This window comes from Amphiura filiformis, chromosome 10, assembly GCF_039555335.1.
Source record: "Amphiura filiformis chromosome 10, Afil_fr2py, whole genome shotgun sequence".
Taxonomy (NCBI): Eukaryota; Metazoa; Echinodermata; class Ophiuroidea; order Amphilepidida; family Amphiuridae; genus Amphiura; species Amphiura filiformis.
In genome coordinates this window covers 43,879,543-43,897,806 of record NC_092637.1, presented here as the reverse complement: position 1 = coordinate 43,897,806, position 18,264 = coordinate 43,879,543, and the positions used below count along the sequence as shown (strand labels likewise).

At 36.0% G+C, this 18,264-nt stretch overlaps 1 protein-coding gene across 1 annotated transcript in view; it reads left to right on the top strand.

Moving 5' to 3' along the window:
* Window positions 1–18,264, top strand: part of LOC140161914 (medium-chain acyl-CoA ligase ACSF2, mitochondrial-like) — an 83,166-nt gene that overhangs the window by 45,150 nt on the left and 19,752 nt on the right. The window contains exons 7-10 of the mRNA XM_072185209.1: window positions 874–991; window positions 2,823–2,933; window positions 4,393–4,541; window positions 9,441–9,532. Coding sequence (XP_072041310.1) covers window positions 874–991; window positions 2,823–2,933; window positions 4,393–4,541; window positions 9,441–9,532 — 470 coding nt within the window. The remainder of the gene's footprint in view (window positions 1–873; window positions 992–2,822; window positions 2,934–4,392; window positions 4,542–9,440; window positions 9,533–18,264) is intronic.

Genomic DNA, 18,264 nt, shown 5'->3' with positions numbered 1-18,264 from the left:
ATTGAGGACATTTACGGCTCATTCGTGCTGTACGGTCACATATATATATGAAGTGTCGAGAATTCCAGGGCGGAAGATAGTGTTTAAGCTTACTTCACCGTAATAAAATGTTAACATTTAAATTTAATTAATTAATAATCATTCATTTATGTACCTATTTATTTATTTAGTTATTTATTTATTTATTTATTTATTTATTTATTTATTTATTTATTTAGTTAGTTAGTTAGTTAGTTAGTTAGTTAGTTAGTTAGTTAGTTAGTTAGTTAGTTAGTTAGTTAGTTAGTTAGTTAGTTAGTTATTTAGTTATTTAGTTAGTTAGTTAGTTAGTATTTATTTTTATTTATTTAGTTATTTATTTATTTATTTATTTATTTATTTATTTATTTATTTATTTAGTTATTTATTTATTTATTTAGTTATTTATTTATAAATTTTTTATTCAATTAATTATTCAATAATTTATAAATGTATTTAATATGTATTTGTTAGAATTTTTGTTTGTTAACTTAAATAAAAGTATGCATTTATATAGCCCCTTTAACTAGTCATAAATTACCAAGGAAATACCAAAGAAATACGAAACTTCAAAACACCAAGACAAGCTAAAAAGGGTATCCTGTGATATCTCCTTGCTCTGTTTATTACATGTATTGTGTATTATTCTAATGCTTTTTATAGCTCTTTACTTTGTATAACTGTGTGGAGTGGGACAAATAAGATAGAGTGTCTTGCCCAAGGATTCAACACGTTGGACCTACTGGGGTTCGAACCTCGCGGTCATGATTCGTCGAACGCCCTGAGTATTAGGCTACCGTGCTCTTGTACTTGCTTGTTCGTTCGTTTGTTTGTTTTCTTTTGTTGATCTTTTAGGTCAATTTACAAGCTTGATACCTTTCTGGAACTAGCTGATAAATCAGATATTGACAAAGTGACTGCAGCCTGTATGTCAATTGATATGGATGACCCAGCGTTGACATACTTCACATCAGTAATTATAACCCAGCGTTTGTTCAATAATGTATTGTCCTCTTGCTCTATGAAAAAGGTTGTTTTATCCAGGACCAGTTACTAATAATTTTGGCCAATAACACTCCCAGCTGGGCAAGCCCACCCAAATGATAAACCACAGTAGTCAAGCTGTTATTGTTATGTAATTATGGTATTATGGAATATGTTGGCACACTTTTCACACCATTATAATAGCTATATAATAGGGCATCAGCAGGGGATAATTGGATGGATTAGTGGTTTTGATAGTAATTCCTTTTTCGTAGAGCAACCAGATCAACTATTGGGCACCAAACGTCCAAACATGAAGTAACACAAACGATTATATCCAACATTTGAGTCGTTCATAGTTGAACCAACATAGATATTACAGTTGAAATCCATACACCTATGGAAAAATCTTCCACACATGGAGTTCGAATTTCAAATGGGGATACCTGACTGGTTGTTCTATTTAAAATCTACACCACCTGTATGGGAAATTAAGGTCTTGTCTTCAAAAGAGGTGTAGGGATTTCAACTGGAATAGCCCAGTATTACTTACCCTACATTATAGACCTACTCAGTCATAACCCTAATGAGATGCAACGAGCTTAAGGGAAATATTTAAAGTCTTTATATCACAACAGTGTGGTCATTGGGGTGGGGATGGGGGTTAGGGGGTTGAGCCCGCTAATAAGTTACATTACTAACTTAAGATAAATTCAACTTTCCCTACCCCCCCCCACCCCTTTTAAATTGAAAATTAGCACTGTAAACATAAAATATGGTTGCCCTGATTTGGGGTGTTAAAGTTGAAAACTAGTGTTAATTACTGGTCCTTCCGTACATTATGGTCCAAAAATGGTCTCATAAGTATGTTGAAATTTGGCAAAGTTCCTGCATTTGAAGGGTTAGTAAATGTGAAATGAAAGGGGTATCCAAATGGCACTGTTTTTTTGAAAAAAGAATTTCATCACCACAGAAGCCAAGAAGACGTCCATCACTATATCGATGAGGAATTTTTGTCAGCGTAATGTACTGAAAGTCATACTTCCATTTTTGTAAATGTACAGAAGGACTAGTATTACACTGACAAAAATAGTCTCATAAGTACGTTTACTTTTCTTACAGGTGGCGCTATGGGCAGTAGAGTAGGCGCATAACCTTTTCATGATAAGATCCTCCACTTTCTTGAATTTCTTCACTGGCCGCATCATCCGAAAGTGATGGACGTCCACTTCTTGGCTCGTCTGTGAGGGACATGTGGCCAGTTTGGAAATTCCTTTTTCAAAAAGCAACAGTGTCATATGATGGGCAATCATCACCATAGATAGCTTTCATTTCATCATAGATTTTCTGAGCATTGTAAGCCTAACCCTTCAAATACAGGAACTTAATTACGCTGCGTGCCTCAATTTTCACCATTTTACAGGTTATGCGCCTACTGCCCATCTAGCGCCAGCTGTAAAAAAAGTAAACATACTTATGAGACCATTTTTGGACCATAATGTACAGAAGGACCAGTAATTACACTGACAAAATTTCATCGATATAGCTTCTTCGCTTCTTGGTGATGTCAAAAACTTTTGGATACCCCCTCGTAACTTTAATTTTGGGCTAAAATAGTGTGCAATTGAATGTTTTCGAGTTTTTACAATAACCACATTCTATCACATTTATATCCATTAATATAATTACTGTTAATGATTTTGATGTTGTTACTGCTGCTGTTTTTGATGTTGTTGCTGCTGCTGTTTTTGTTGTGTCACAGTAGGATTTTGCATTAATTACCATTATTTTTGTTTGTTTTACTTGTCAACATAATTAAGGGAAGTACTGGAAGTCCCAAGGCTGTAGTGTTATCCCATCACGCCTTGCTTAATAACACTGCCACGTCAGGTGCTTACAGAGCTGGGATGGAAGGATTTCAGGACAACTGGGTAAGAGGCATTCCAGTTTTTAAAAATAAGTTATATTTTGGGTTTTGGTTTAGGTAAAAACGTTTTAATAACATTAAAATGTCGGGTTATATAAAGGTCATGAAATCGTTTTAAAACGTTTTGTATGAAAACACATTACAATAATATTTTTAAAATGTTTTCGAAATGTCATTGTAAACTATTTTTGCAAACAATTTTGGCCAAATATTTTGTCCACACTTAAATAACATTATGTTAAAATATTTGCACCCAGCATACACAAAAATGTTCTTAAAATGTTTTTTACAAAACATTTTAATAACATTTAAATGTCGGATTATATAAAGGTCGTGAAAACATTTTTAAAAACGTTATTGTAAATATTTTGGGCAAACATTTTTTCCAAAATATTTTTTCAACCCCAAAATAGCATTCTGTTTAGAATGATTTGTACCAAGTTTTCAAAAATGTTTTTGGAATGTTATTTAAAACGTTTTTATACCCTATATATAACCCGACATTTAAATGTTTTCTGTAAAACATTTGTGTTTGCTGTGCAGTAAATTACCAATAAATGTTATTTAATGTTATGAAAACGTTTTATACCTTTTATAACCTTTTGCGAACGAAGTCTAAATCGTTTTGTGTTTGCTGGGATAAAGGATTTAAACACCAAACATATCAAAGTCCTCTTTTTGAACGTATTAAATTTGTATATTAGAGCAGTATTTTTAATTATACTTATTTGCGTCACGTCTCATTCCTTATCATTTTGTAATTAAAAGGAATTCTTAGTCAGTGGGAGTGGTCTATTACGTAGACACATAATCTGATTGGACAATCGCATAATTTTGGGTGTCGTCTATCAGGCTGTAGACGACCCCGCGTCATCATGAGCGTAACACGCTCATAGAGGTGCGCGTATGTATCGCGTTGTATTCGTAGACGCAGTGCGGAATACTCGCACTCGCTAGGAGTACGCGCAACAAAAGATGTGAAATTGTAAACAAGTTTCGTTCATTTTAGAAAAGGGGGAAATTTTATGACGATAACTTAATTTTTGCTTTAAAAATAGTTTACAATAAAATAGTATTTAACTGACTAAGAATGAGAATAAACGGAATTTTTATTTAAACCATCCTCTAGCCCTACCTATGATAGACGTCAGGCATGTCCAATATTTTTTATCGTAGTGGATACCGGCTGCGCCGGCATCCACTACTCAAAATATATTTCGTTCAATGTAAATGTTCACATTAGTCCTGAAAGTGTGTATTGCCTTAAAGCTCCAAAGTCAGGGTCACATTTTTTATAATAATATTTGATCACATAACCAATATGCAATGTTAAAAAATACAAAAGGACAATTTGGCCTTATCATTATAGGCCTAATGTAAGATAGCAGACGCTTAAAGTCAAAGCTGTATGATAGCCACTTCTTCCAACTAAACTAAATCATATATATTCAATTAATTTGTAGGATTCTGTACGGTTTGGGATAACGATGACCTTTTCCTCATCGGGATCCTTTATCGGAACATTTCTACCTTTGGTACGAGGATGCACAAGCGTTATTCTGTATCCTGACTTTACTGTAGAAGCAATGGCGAAGGCACTCCAAGATGAAAGGTAGTCAGTGTTGAAAGATTCACATTGTTTGGTGTTTCAATTCCATTTAAATCAATATTCTATTATTGAAACAGAAAAAGAAAGTTGTATAGTGTCTCACTATGGTGCACTGTATTATAGACTTGTGATTTAATATTCTATATACTTCTCCCGTGCATTATTTTCGCGAATTACTTCGCGTGCAGGTTTATATAAACCTGCACGCTAAACAATACATTATCTAAAACCCGCACGCTAAACAATAGATTTTAGATAATACGTGCACGCTCAAATACTAGAAATACTACTTTCACATTACTATATAACTTATATAACTATGTTCGATATATATACCACCAAAAAAGTACGAACATACATTCTGTGGTGTTAAAATAGTTATAGGGTATGGTACTTTTTCATGCGCACTTTGTAAATCATAGGTTACAAACTGCAAATCATTGCCATAAATTATGATTAATGAACTCAAATAAATCAAACATCAAATGAGAAAAATCGAGCTTCTATTAATTAAAAAGGGCTAAAAACAGGTGGACCATAATTATACAAGATGACACCATTACTAAATATTCAGCATTTTACAAATGAATTACATGTAGGCCTATATCTAAGATAACACGCCCGGGAAACACACACTAGCGCATACTATCATGATCATGCTTTATAATACTGAACAAATTGAAAAAATTCCACTGTCGTGTGTTTTAACAATATTAGTAGATTTTAAAGTTCAAATTGTAGAACTAAAAGTCCAGTTGATATTGATATATAAGTTTATCCTCTCATCTCCATTCACCGTAGTACTACATGTAGTGGGACGTCAAAATCGATTGTTTCCAGGTCAACTGCTTCAGTGCTCTCTGTGTTCGGAACCACGATATTAAATGATCACAACATAAAGTCAATTGGTTACAAACCATGCGTGAATAAGTTACTAAAGTATGACGTATGGCGCAATCGATACCATTGATAGCTAACTTATACAGTGATTGATTTTCTTGACCAGTTACTAGTAAATGCTACCTGGTCAATGACCTGACGGTGTTTTTAAAATGTAAGATATTTTACCTAATATTCAAACTAATATAATGAATGCAGCAATTAATATTACCTATTGTTTTAATACACTCAAAGTATATGACGGATAATGTACTCGTGCAAATGCATTCGTCAAGATTATCTTGACTAATGCATTGCACTCAGTTCATTATCCTTATCATATAGCCAGTGCTTGCGCACGTGGATCTGAGCTGAATAGGCTACGCTTGTTCTTTTCGTATGATTATAAATTTAGGGCTGGGCAAGTATAAACTTTTTCATTAAAATACAAGCAATTCATGTGTTTTCTATGGCGAAATTTGACGTAGAATCCAAAAATTTTGTTATTTTTGCCGTCAGATGACTCCTGGGGTTGGTTCTATGGCAAAATTCAAAATGGCCGCCAAAATACACATTTTTTTGTCCAAATAACCAATATTGTTGTCATAACCTCATCTAAAATCTGTTTTTCTATGTAATTTGAGCCTTTAAAATTAAAACCTACCATTACTAATTACATATGTATTAATACTGGTCTGTTTGATGCAATAAATATTCAAAATGGCCGCCAAATTGATCAAATCACCACTTTCCTGTGTAAATGATCATTGTAATTGTCGTTACTGTAATACTTCATATGATTTTGGGACTTTTAAATAAACTATTAAATACAACTTACATAAGTAATATTCACTAAAGCTGTCTTGGTTTTTTCAACCTAAAGGTTATTCAAAATGGCTGCCAAAATCACAATTGATCATTAATTCAAATTTTTATGCCATTTGTATTGCATTCATAAGCGAACTGTCAATGTCATAATGACTTCCACTGGCTGCACAGCATTCTTGATAGATGTTCGCAGCTGATCAAGAAAAAACCCATTTTGAACCTTCCGTCACCACCTTTCACACGGCGCATTTGGCGTATATCTGGAAGCTTCTGCCCAGATAACATGCATATATTGGCCCAACGTTGGTTTTCGAACGCCAATCTTGGCATAGGCATTATTTTGCTGCCCATATTGGGCCAATCTTGGCTTACCATCGGTAATCTTCATATTGGCATCACAGTGGCAGCCTAATTGGTCCAATATAGGCCCAATATTTTGCCCAAGCCCAATGGTGGACCAATCTTGGGCCCATGAGCAAATGATATTGGGCCATTATTGAACATATATTGGGCCACCATCGGACCATGTTATGGAGCTATTGTTGCACGAAGATAACATACCTCAGCAAGAAGCTGCTTCTCATTCAGGCTATATAATATTCATACTATTTGGTGTGACAAGATTGTTCTTAACATGTTTACTTTCATCGACTTCTTCTGCTTCAATTCTTCTTTCCTTAAGACGGATAGCCTGTTTGTGTTTTTAACAGTTTGTATGAAATTTCTTCCACTTTCTTTGCGTTTTGCACTTCCTCTGAGGTCCTGACCAACTTCCATCTTGATCTCTTATCGTCTGCCGACTGCTCTGTGAACGAAGGATCGACAAGCAACCTATTGGTCAAGATCACTTTCTTCCGTACCGTGAAAGGGTTTCTACCGAGGTAGACCCTCCGCTGATATTGATCCGGTTGTCTAATTTAGCAAACTCGCTCTCACAGCCCAGATTTGTGAGAGGGGCATAGGTTAGTTCAGATTCATCAACTGAGCTTATCTTTGCCAAAGAAGGAATTTCAGGAAGTTGTCTATCTATTGCTGTTATCACCTTGTATAATACTGCGGCGTACAGCATGTCTTTCCCATTGTTTGCAGTAGCACACTCTTCCATTTTCTGTTTCAGCTCTGGCATCTTCGCTGTAAAGAATTGATGATAATGGACTCCGTTCCAAGTCCTTTCATAAGTGGACTCTTCTCACTTGTCTATCCATAACAAGTGCATTAGGAGAAATATGATGATATCTCCCAGCATCTTGTACACTTCTGAGCAACACAGGAACCAATTATTGTTTTGTATGTATGTTGAGACGGCCAGCACCCAGGAGTGAATGTCTACTGCTGCTTCAAAGAAGTCTAAGGTAGACTGAAGTTGACGCAAGTACTCTTGGGCAATTTCAGGTATTCTACCAAAACGATCGGCCACAAAGCCCTTGAAACCTTCATGTTCTCTTCCATGTAGGTACATCCACGCTGTGTATTCATTATAGGGAAATAGAATGAGCGGCTTGGCTAGGGGACAGCAGTTTGGCTAAGGCAATTTGAGCCCATGTGCGTACACTCGTACTGGGAGAGGTGAAAACCCTCTCACCAGCCGAGACTTGCAGCAGTTTCTGGATACTTATCTTCTGAACACCTTGTCACAAGCATGATCAATGCCAAATATAACATGAGCATAGCATTTGATTATCTGATTTGAATTGATTCCCAGATTATCTAGTAGGCTAATGTAACACAGTCTGCAACTCTGTCTGACATCCAGAAGTCGACTTGATGTTTTATTTCATCAACAGAAGAGTTGGCTAAAATGGCGAGGCAGCGCAACGTATGCTGCAGCACCATCTTTTCCTGAATGGGAAATATTCTCCACATGCCTAGTCTGCACTGTCCATCTTTTCCCAATAGGTCCATCAATTGTTATATTGTCAGCCTTTACATCATATATTTTGTGTCCAGCAGCTTTTGTTGTGTCATCTAGCCCTACAGTTATCTTTCTTGTCGAGTAAGTGCTCTTGGCAGCATACAATGTGTCTGTTTCATATTGCCCACAGGATGTTTAGCTATAGGCAGATGGGGTCAGAGAGTGGTGGACATTAACTCCTCACTTGCAGAATCAAATAAGGAACAAACAATCGAAGAAATTGTCCCCGGTCTCTCTGTCAAAAAAAAAACATGTTTTGGCCGCCATTTTTCTTTTGATTTTGGCATTGCTTATCATGATATTATTACTTAAATGTATCCGCCATATACTATATATGTAATAAAGTGGTATAGAAGAAATACATTGTTTGGTTATTCCATTTTGATTGTCTTCTAAAGCGAATAGTCATCGAAATTGTTTGAACATTTAGAAAAATGTCATTTTGGCGGCCATTTTGAATTTTTAAGGACCAGTTAATACACTGTGAATACTATGGTGAATAATATCATTAACTGTATGATTATTTTACCTTGAGAAGCCTATATAACATGAAAGAAATGGTATAGGGTGATGTTATAGGCTAATAATGCATCCATTTTGTGTAAAAATGTTCATTTTGGCGGCCATTTTGAATTTTGCCACAGAACCAACCTAAGGGATCATCTGATGACAAAAAGAACCCGATATTTGGATTCTACACAAAATTTGGCCATAGAAAACACATGAATTCAAAAAATGATGGTTACTTGCCCAGCCCTAATATTATAATGATGATTATAAACACAGTGGCGTAGCTGCCGGGGGAGGGGGGAAATTGCCCCCTCTGGCAATGCCTATTTGGGCCCCGCCCCCCATAGCGCAGGGCAAAATAATAAAGGAGTGAGAGAGATGGAAAAAGGGGAAAAGAAATTTATTTTACCATTTGCATTAAGGGGGATGTCATTTTCTTTGGCGGACAAATTATTCATTGCCATAACAAAGGTGAGGAGCGCACCAAAACTTTAGAGCAACGCAAATGTGCGTTAATAATTTGATCGAGTGAGGAAAGATTTTGCGCGGAGCACGCAAAAAAAATGCATTATATAACAAAAGATTGTGCGCACATCTTTTTTTTTGAGTCACCAGCCCTTAATAATTCTATATCCCCTATTTTGGGTGTTAAAAAATTAACCCCCTACATCTGGTCTAAAAATTCTATGACCACCAGTATAATCATGACCCCCCCTTCCGAAGAAGATGACAGCCCCCTAAAGTGCTACTTCAAACATTTCTTCTTTTTTCAGAGTGACGGAAGGAGCGTTCTGCATTAATCACATGGCGCAGCTGATCAACATTCCAGATTTCAATATGTATGACTTTTCCAATTTGAGAATAGGTATATACGTGGATAAAGTGTCAGGGGGTGGGGTATGTGTGGAAGGAGGTGGGTGCGTGCATGTAAGGGGCTGTGCAATAATTATGACCCCCGAATAAGATTTGCAAACCTTAAAATGGTATATATATTGCGTTCGCAGCGAGCAGGAATATTTGCATATTAGCGTTTCCGTACTGTTTTCCTAAGCCTTTTAAGAGCTTTAAGAGTTTTCTTTCAAAGCGCCCCATACATGTGTGCCAAAATATTGCCCCCCCAAGTTAACCCTCCCAAGGGCTCATAATTATTGCACATCCCATAAATTAGGCCCTAAATAGTTGTGTCTGTATGTAGTGTACGAGGACATTGTACCAAAACATTCTCTTTTTTACATTTTCAATCGTTTTTGCATGTCCTCGGGTTTAATACTCAGAACCCGTTTTATCGTAAGCACACACAAGACCAGGTACCATGTATCAACATTTCTTCTGAGGAACACATGCTCAACACTTGCTGCCCTTCCGAGAAATACACACTAAATCTGTATTCCATGTGTCAATTATGGGTGAATTGTGTGTTTTCGGAAGGATAGTGATAGTGGGTGTGGGGTGCGTTTATGTTTTGCGTTGTTAGGCAGCCGTTCTTTGGGGTAAATGGTCATAATAAGGGTCACTTCCGGTATATAAGCAAATACTTTCAAAATCCTGCTGCTTCTGCACATTACATAGTATAATGATGTATGCCACTTGCCCGGTGAATTCAGTTGTACACATAATTGGGGTCAAGGGTCATTACGGTATGGAAAAAAAGTCTTGATTTCTACTGAAACGATGCTCCTCCACATAGGACTGTGGCGTCCCTCACACACATTCACCTGTTATAGCCAGCATCTGAAAGTAATACACAAAATTGGGGCCAGAAGTTTTTATGGGTCATTTTCGGTACGTATTCACTTCAAAATGCTGCTGCTTCTGAAATTTACATAGTAACTTGATGTCACTTGCACACATGCATCGCCAAAAGCCAGTGTCTAAATATTTTACACAAACGTAGGGGAAAATGTCACTAAGGCCTTGTTACATAGGCGTTGAAGGTATTTCGTTTTACACTGGAAGTAACCCCTTAATGACCTTTGACCATAAATATGTGTACACCCCGAAGACACTGGGTAATAACAATGCATGTGTGTAAGTGGTGTCACTGTCCTATTTAATTTGTGGGAGAAGATGCATTTCGAGTTGAAATCACGTTTTGACCCCTATGACCCCTACGTGACCTTTGACCCCAAAAGTTTAATGACAATGATAATTGTAATCGTGTTAAGTCAAAATCGATGAAAGCATCTGAGTGCTAGAGCAAATGTATTGGTTGACAGAAGAAGTAGAAACTAGTCATGCCAGAGACATGACAACAAGACGGCCTGTTTTGGTGTGACATGTCGACTAAAGAATTTTGACTTTTGACCTCTGGGTCACGAATGTACTTTGTCATTAATGTAATATAAATATGGGCCAACTGCACTTACATTGTGTTTAGAATGTCGTGAGGAATATTTCTGGTGAATTTCAGCTCAATTGAAATGTGTACATGGATTTTGAACTTTTTAAAAACTTTGACCTTTGACCCTATAACTTGACCCCTGTGTTACGGATGTAATTGGCGAATATTTGTTTGTGCTTAGAGTATCACAAGGAACATTCATATTAATTTTCAGCTCAATCCAAGCATGTCGGTCGATTGACCTTTGACCCCTATATTTTGACCCCTGGGTCACGGGTGGGGTTAACTGCACTTGAATTGTGCTTAAGATGTAATATGGAACATTCCTGGTATACAGATTTTGACCTTTGACCTTAAACTTTGACCTTCGGGGTCGAGGCTGCTATAGACCTCCTCCACCATTAATGTTGCATCACTGTAGCATGTAGGGGCTGTATCCGTCTTCCATAGACCGAGATAAAGCCAATTTTCCTCAATTTTAAGCATTTTACCGTATGCCGGAATGACCTTAGATGACCTTTGACCCCAAATTGGTGACCTCCCAGTAGACCTCAGTGAAGGGCCATGCACATGTGAAAGTGATATCACTTAGCTACTTCAAACATGGCAGATATAAATTTTTGAAATTTTTCAGACTTTGGAACATTTTTGACCTTAACCCGTATAACTTGACCCCTGGGTTACGGGTGTAATTTAACGGGTTTTTTTGTGTTTGGAGTATCACAAGGAACATTCATATTAATTTTCAGCTCAATCCAAGCATGTCGGCCGATTAAAATTTTTGAATTTTGACCCCCTATAACTTGACCCCTGGGTCACGGATGGGGTCAACTGCTCTTGCATTGTGCTTAGGATGTCATAAGAAATATTCCTGGTGAATTTCAGCTTAATCGGAACTTATACATGGATTTTGATTTTTTTTAAAAATTTTGATTGACCTTTTGACCACTTAATGACCTTTGACCTCAAAAAAAAAAAAATGTACACCGAGAAAATGCATTGTTCCAATTTTAATTAAAAAATTCTACTATGTTTAGTTGATGAGATAAAAATTCATGAAGTTATTTAGCTAAAAACAGGAAGTGACCCCTTAATGACCTTTGACCCCCAACATAAAAATACCATGCATACATCAGGTAATACTGATTCATGTATGATGGTTATATTACTCTGGTCTGTTTACATTTTGAGATAAAAATTTTTGAACATTTTTGATAATTTTTGTTTTTGACCGGAAGTAACCCCTTAATGACCTTTGACCCCAAAACTGTAGGCACCCTAAAGACCCTGGCTAGTAGCAATGCATGTGTGATAATGGCGACTCTCTGCTATGTAATTTGTAAAGACAGTGATTTTTTGAATATTTTTTACAAATTTTTCAGACTTTTACCGGAAATGACACCTTAATGATCTTTAACCCCTTATCCGTGAACACCCTATATACACCGACCATAGACGAGTCATGTGACTAAACCGTGTCATCATCGCATGTTGTTTGTAGAAGATACATTTTGAATAAAAATCATCTTTTTGACCCCTATATCTAGGTCAAAGGTCACATGCGGTTCAAAGTCATATGACATTAGCGGGCAAGGTCAACGATCATCCTGACTAAGTTTGATTAAAATCTGTCAACCCAAGACTGAGCTATAATAGGCACGAATGTGGTTGACAGAAGAAAGAAAGAAGAACTAGATCTGGTTACAGATCTGGACCTAGCCGGGGCCGAAAATGCCAGTCTTAAAGTTTGACCTTTGACCGGCTATTGTGGACATCTCACACCATTAATGGTGCATCACTGTAGCATGTAGGGGCTTTATCCATCTTCCATAGGCTGAGATACAGCTACTTTTCCGTAATTTTAAACATTTGTTTGCAAATTTGACCTTTTGACCTCTTTAATGACCTTTGATCCCAATATAAAAAAAAAACCTTATATACACCACGAAAATACATTGTTACAGTTTAAATAAAAAAATCTACTATGCTTAGTTATGGAGATAAAAAGTTATTTAGCTTAAAACCGGAAATGACGTCCAAATAACCTTTGACCAAAAAAATAAAAATACCGTGCATACATCGGGTAACACTAATGCATATATGAAGTTTATGTCACTCTGGTCTGGTTACGTTTTGAGATAAAAAAAAAATGAACATATTTGATGATTTTTGGTTTTGACCGGAAGCGACCCCTTAAAGACCTTTGACCCCGAAACTGTAGACACCCCAAAGACCCTGGTTAGTAGCAATGCATGTGTGCTAATGACAACACTCTGCTATGTAATTTGTAAAAACAGTGATTTTTTGAATATTTTTAGCATTCTGACCGTGAACACCCTATAGACACCGACCAAAGTCAAGTCACATGATCTAAGCATGCCACCATCACATGTAATTTGTGGAAGATAAAGCATTTTGAAGATATTTGGTTTTATACCGGAAATGAACCCTTAATGACCTTTGACCCCAAATCTGTGAACACCCTATAGACACTGGATTATAGACAATGCATATGTGCAAGTGACGTCATTGTAGGATGTAACATGTAAGAGGAGAAGCATTTTGAAATTTGTTGCCAGAAGAAAGAAAGAAGCAGAAAGATCCGATAGCATCACAAGACCTAGCCGGTGTCCCGGCTAGGTAAGAAGAACGCGACAAAGAAAGGACAAGACGGCGTCTAACCGTCTTGTAAGAACTAGACATAGCTGTGGTCTAAGACCACAAATACAGTCGTGTTGTGACCCTTTTGTGACCTTTGACCCCAAAATATATGAAACCCCATAGATACTGGCTAATGTCAATGCAAATATGCACATTGCATCACTTTGCTATATTTTTGTGGCAGAAGAGACATTTTGAAAGTTTTTCGTCTCAGACCGGAAGTGACCCCTTAAAGACTTTTACCCAAGTAAAAAAATACCACGTATACACTGAGTAACTTCAATTCATGTGTGAATGTATCGTCACTGTGCTCTGTTTTTCTTGACTGATAATTGTGTTTGAAGTATTTCTTTTTATACCTGAAGTGACCCTTTAATGACCTTTTTGACCCCAAATAAAAAAATACCACATATAAATTCGGTAACCACAATTCATATGTAAACACACCGTTACTGTCCCATGTTTCCCTCAGCTAATACATATTTTTGAAGGTATTTCGTTTTATACCGGAAGTGACCCCTTAATGACCTTTCACCCCAAATATGTGTACACCTTATAGATACTGGGTAATAACAATGCACGTGTGCGTCACCACCCGATACACACATATGTACACGTAATACATTGTGTCAATACGGTCGTATTGGCACGGTAAATGCCGTGCTGAGATCGATATTCTGTATTACAGCATACGTATGGTTACGGTGACCCCTTAACGACTTTTTACCCCAAATCTATGTACACCCCATGCTAGTACACACTGGATAATAACAATGCATATGTGCAATTGGCGTCACTCTCCTACATAATGTGTGGAAGAAGAAGCATTTTAAAGGTATTTCGTTATATACCGGAAGTGACCCCTTAATGACCTTTGGCCCGAAATAAAAAAATACCACATACACTACAAATCATGTGTGAACATACCGTTACTCTCATATGTTTTACTTAGCGAATGATTAGCGAAAATATTTAATTTTACACCGGAAGTGACCCCTTAATGACATTTGGCACCAAATAATTTATAATACCACAATTTGTATGTGAACACACTATTACTGTCCTATGTTTCTCTTAGCTAATAAAAGTGCTTGAAGGTAATTCGTTTCATACCGAAAGTGACTCCTTAATGACCTTTGACCCCAAATATGTGTACACCCCATAGTCACTGTAAAATAACAATGCATGTGTGCAATTGGCGTCACTGTCCTACGTAATTTGTGGACGAAGATGATTAATAAAAGGTATTTCGTATTATACAGGAAGTGACCCTTAATAACCTTGGACCCAAAAATATACCATATATGGTCGAATCCAACCAAAAGTGTACACGGCATGTTCAGGGCCATAACTTAAAAGTGTTAATCAATTGGCATTCGTTTTTGTATTGTGTTTATTCGCCTTGATCATACGCTTCGCGCCATATATAATAATACCCCCTTCTGTGAGAAACGTAGACACAGAGACCCCAAAACATGCTATTTTTACCCATTTTTTCAAAATATTTCTTAAAGTATTTTTAAAAACATCAAAATCAGTTATGAAAAGAAGTCATTGGATTGAATCTAAATTGATTTCCTGAAAGGTGTGTATTTAAAGATTGCCTGTTCAATTTTTCACATATTTGTACATAATTATGAATTTTTTGTGATAATTTTTTGAGTGGTATTTTTTTGCATTACCTACGAATACAATTTTTCATAGCAGTAGATATATCTTTAAAAAATTGAAATCACTAATAAATGCGCAATTTATACAAGCTTTGATATGTCCAATACTGAAATGCATTGCATTCGGACATCTTTATAAATTTGTTTAGCTGCCAGAAATTCTAAATGGCACAAAGGTAGGTTTGGTAAAAAATATGCATTACCTCCGAATACATGTTAAAAGCTGTGTCATTTCCACAAACTGAGAGAATAGTAAACAATAGTTAAGCAATAGGTGTAGGGTAATACACTCTTTATTTCTACCAAGTTTCAATAGCCTGCGTTTAAATATTTCTGAGATGTCAACAATAAAAGCAAGTATTCGTAGGTAAATTTTGGTAACCGAATGTTACTTACGAATACAATTTGACATCATGACAGTATTGTGAAACACCGCCATTCATGCCAATGCCCATATTGGTACATAACGAAGGCCTGTATGTTTGCTATCAAATCATATGTCAATGAAAGTTGCTAACTCACATACATGCCCACCATACAAAACTGAATACGGCTTAATTGTTGAAAAATATGTACTGAAATAGACGACGGTCTGCTCATTTGAAAGAAAAATCAGATTCGAAGAAGAGTAGAAGGGGATAAATACTTGGATTTGTCAACTGTCATGTGTGCTTCATTTTAAATGTTTACCGACCTTCTGGTTTCTGAGTAATTTGTGTCCAAATTGATTTATTCAAAGGTAACTTTTGACGTTTTCGCTAAGGTTACCTACGAATACCATGGAAAAAACGACTGTTCTCATTGTATCATGATCTAGACAACACAGTGATGGACCCTGGTATAAAGCTAATTGTAGTTGCCCTCAAACGAAAGGCCACAAGACGTAACTGACTCCAAGATGGACTTCACAAGTCTGCAATAACGGTTTTAAGCAATTTGTGTGCAATTAAGCAAATTAAAGTCACTTTAGTGCCTTTGTTTCTTACTTCAATCCTCTTTCAACCGCTGTGAACCGACATTATTAATACATGATAGGGTCTAAAGTATCAATAAACGCACATAAAGAAAATAATACATTCAAAGTGCTTTATAAAATTGCGATATCAACCAAAAGTCTAATTCTTACCTACAAATACCGAAATGTTACTTACGAATACAACATAATACATGACATGTGTAATGAAGTGTCCCTACCAATGGAAATTAATTGTCAAAAACTTTAAGCGGTACCCCAGGACACTATTATTACCCATATACGGATTCATTCAACAATAATTTATTATGTAAAATGGCTGATTAACTACTTGTATATCAAAATGAAGTGGTCAAAATCTTGCTAAAAGCATCAAAAATTTTTGATCTAAGGTAATAGCATTTATTCATTTGGACGTACCATCTGAAAGACATCTAAAAACTACCATTTTATTAATTCATTACCATAATAGCAAAATTTAAACCTCTAAACTCAATATAGATATTGTTAAATCGCTCATGTTACCTACGAATACCCGGGTTTCTTCACCTTTTCATTGTATAAAGCATTAGGTGTATGCGTATAATTCCTAATATTCTTGAAAACATATATCCTACTCGTTCTTATACAATGTGTAAATTGATAAATAAAATACAGAAACTTACCTAAACTTCATTTTCAAAAATAAACTAGCATACATTGACTAAGATTATAATGATCGCGTTATAAAAATAAAAACAAATATTTTCTGGTTGAGCTAGCATTTATCGGACACCCTGTGGTTTACATTACACGAAAAAAACGTTAATGGGAATATTCCATTTGTTTTAGGTCGATTAGTATTGCGATAGTGAAAGCATCCTAATGGTATTCGTAGGTAACATTGGGTTTTGACATCACATTTACTATCATACGTCCTGGATTTATTTTTCAAGATTAGTAATGGCACTTTTGGTTCCTATAAGGCCAATATGTCATCAATCAATGGGCAAAAGGAAAAAAAATTGTGGAGGCATTTTTATTACGGACTTTTATTTTTGGCCCGTGGACACTTTTGGTTGGATTCGACCATATACACTGTATAACCACAATTCGTGTATCAACATGCCGTTACTGTCCTATGCTTTTCTAAGCTAATAAAATTTTTGAAAATATTTCATTTTACACCGGAAGTGACCCCTCAATGACCTTTGGCACCGAATAAAATATTACCACAATTTGTGTGAACACAATATTACTATCCTATGTTTTTGTTAGCTAATAAAAATGTTTGAAGGTATTTATATGGGGTTACTTCCGGTATAAAACGAAATACCTTTCACTTGCATCTTCTCCCACAAATTACGTAGGACAGTGTCGCCACTTGTACACTGTGTCTACTGGGTATACACAGATGTTTGGTCAAAGGACATTAAGGGGTCACTTCCAGTATAACTTCAAAAAACATATCAGCCAAGAAAAACAGCACAGACGAAAAACCTTCAAAATTCCCCTTCTGCCACAAAATTAACATACAAATAACACATGCATTGAAATTAGCCAATGTATATAAGGTTTTCATATATTTTGGGGTCAAAGGTCAGAGCTATGTCTAGTTATCTTCTTTTTTACGGTTAATAGTTTGTTTTTGTAGGTATATGATACATCGATATAAAGTTTCCGATTTCTCGATATTTTCCGAAGCTTTTTGGCTGTCTTCGTGCTCTGTGAGCATACACGTTTTATTATAGTTAATTAATTTCCGCTTTATTATATCTTTATCATGATTACATAATAAATTATTGGCCTACATGTTTTAATATGCATTGCAGACATAGTTGTTATTGTGTCACAACACAACATGAAAACTTTTGAGAAAGCTTGTATGAATTTAGGCTTTGACAAATACAAATTTGGATATGGCTATTATAAGTCATGAAGTGGGTACAAATTAGTCATGCTGCGGTACATGG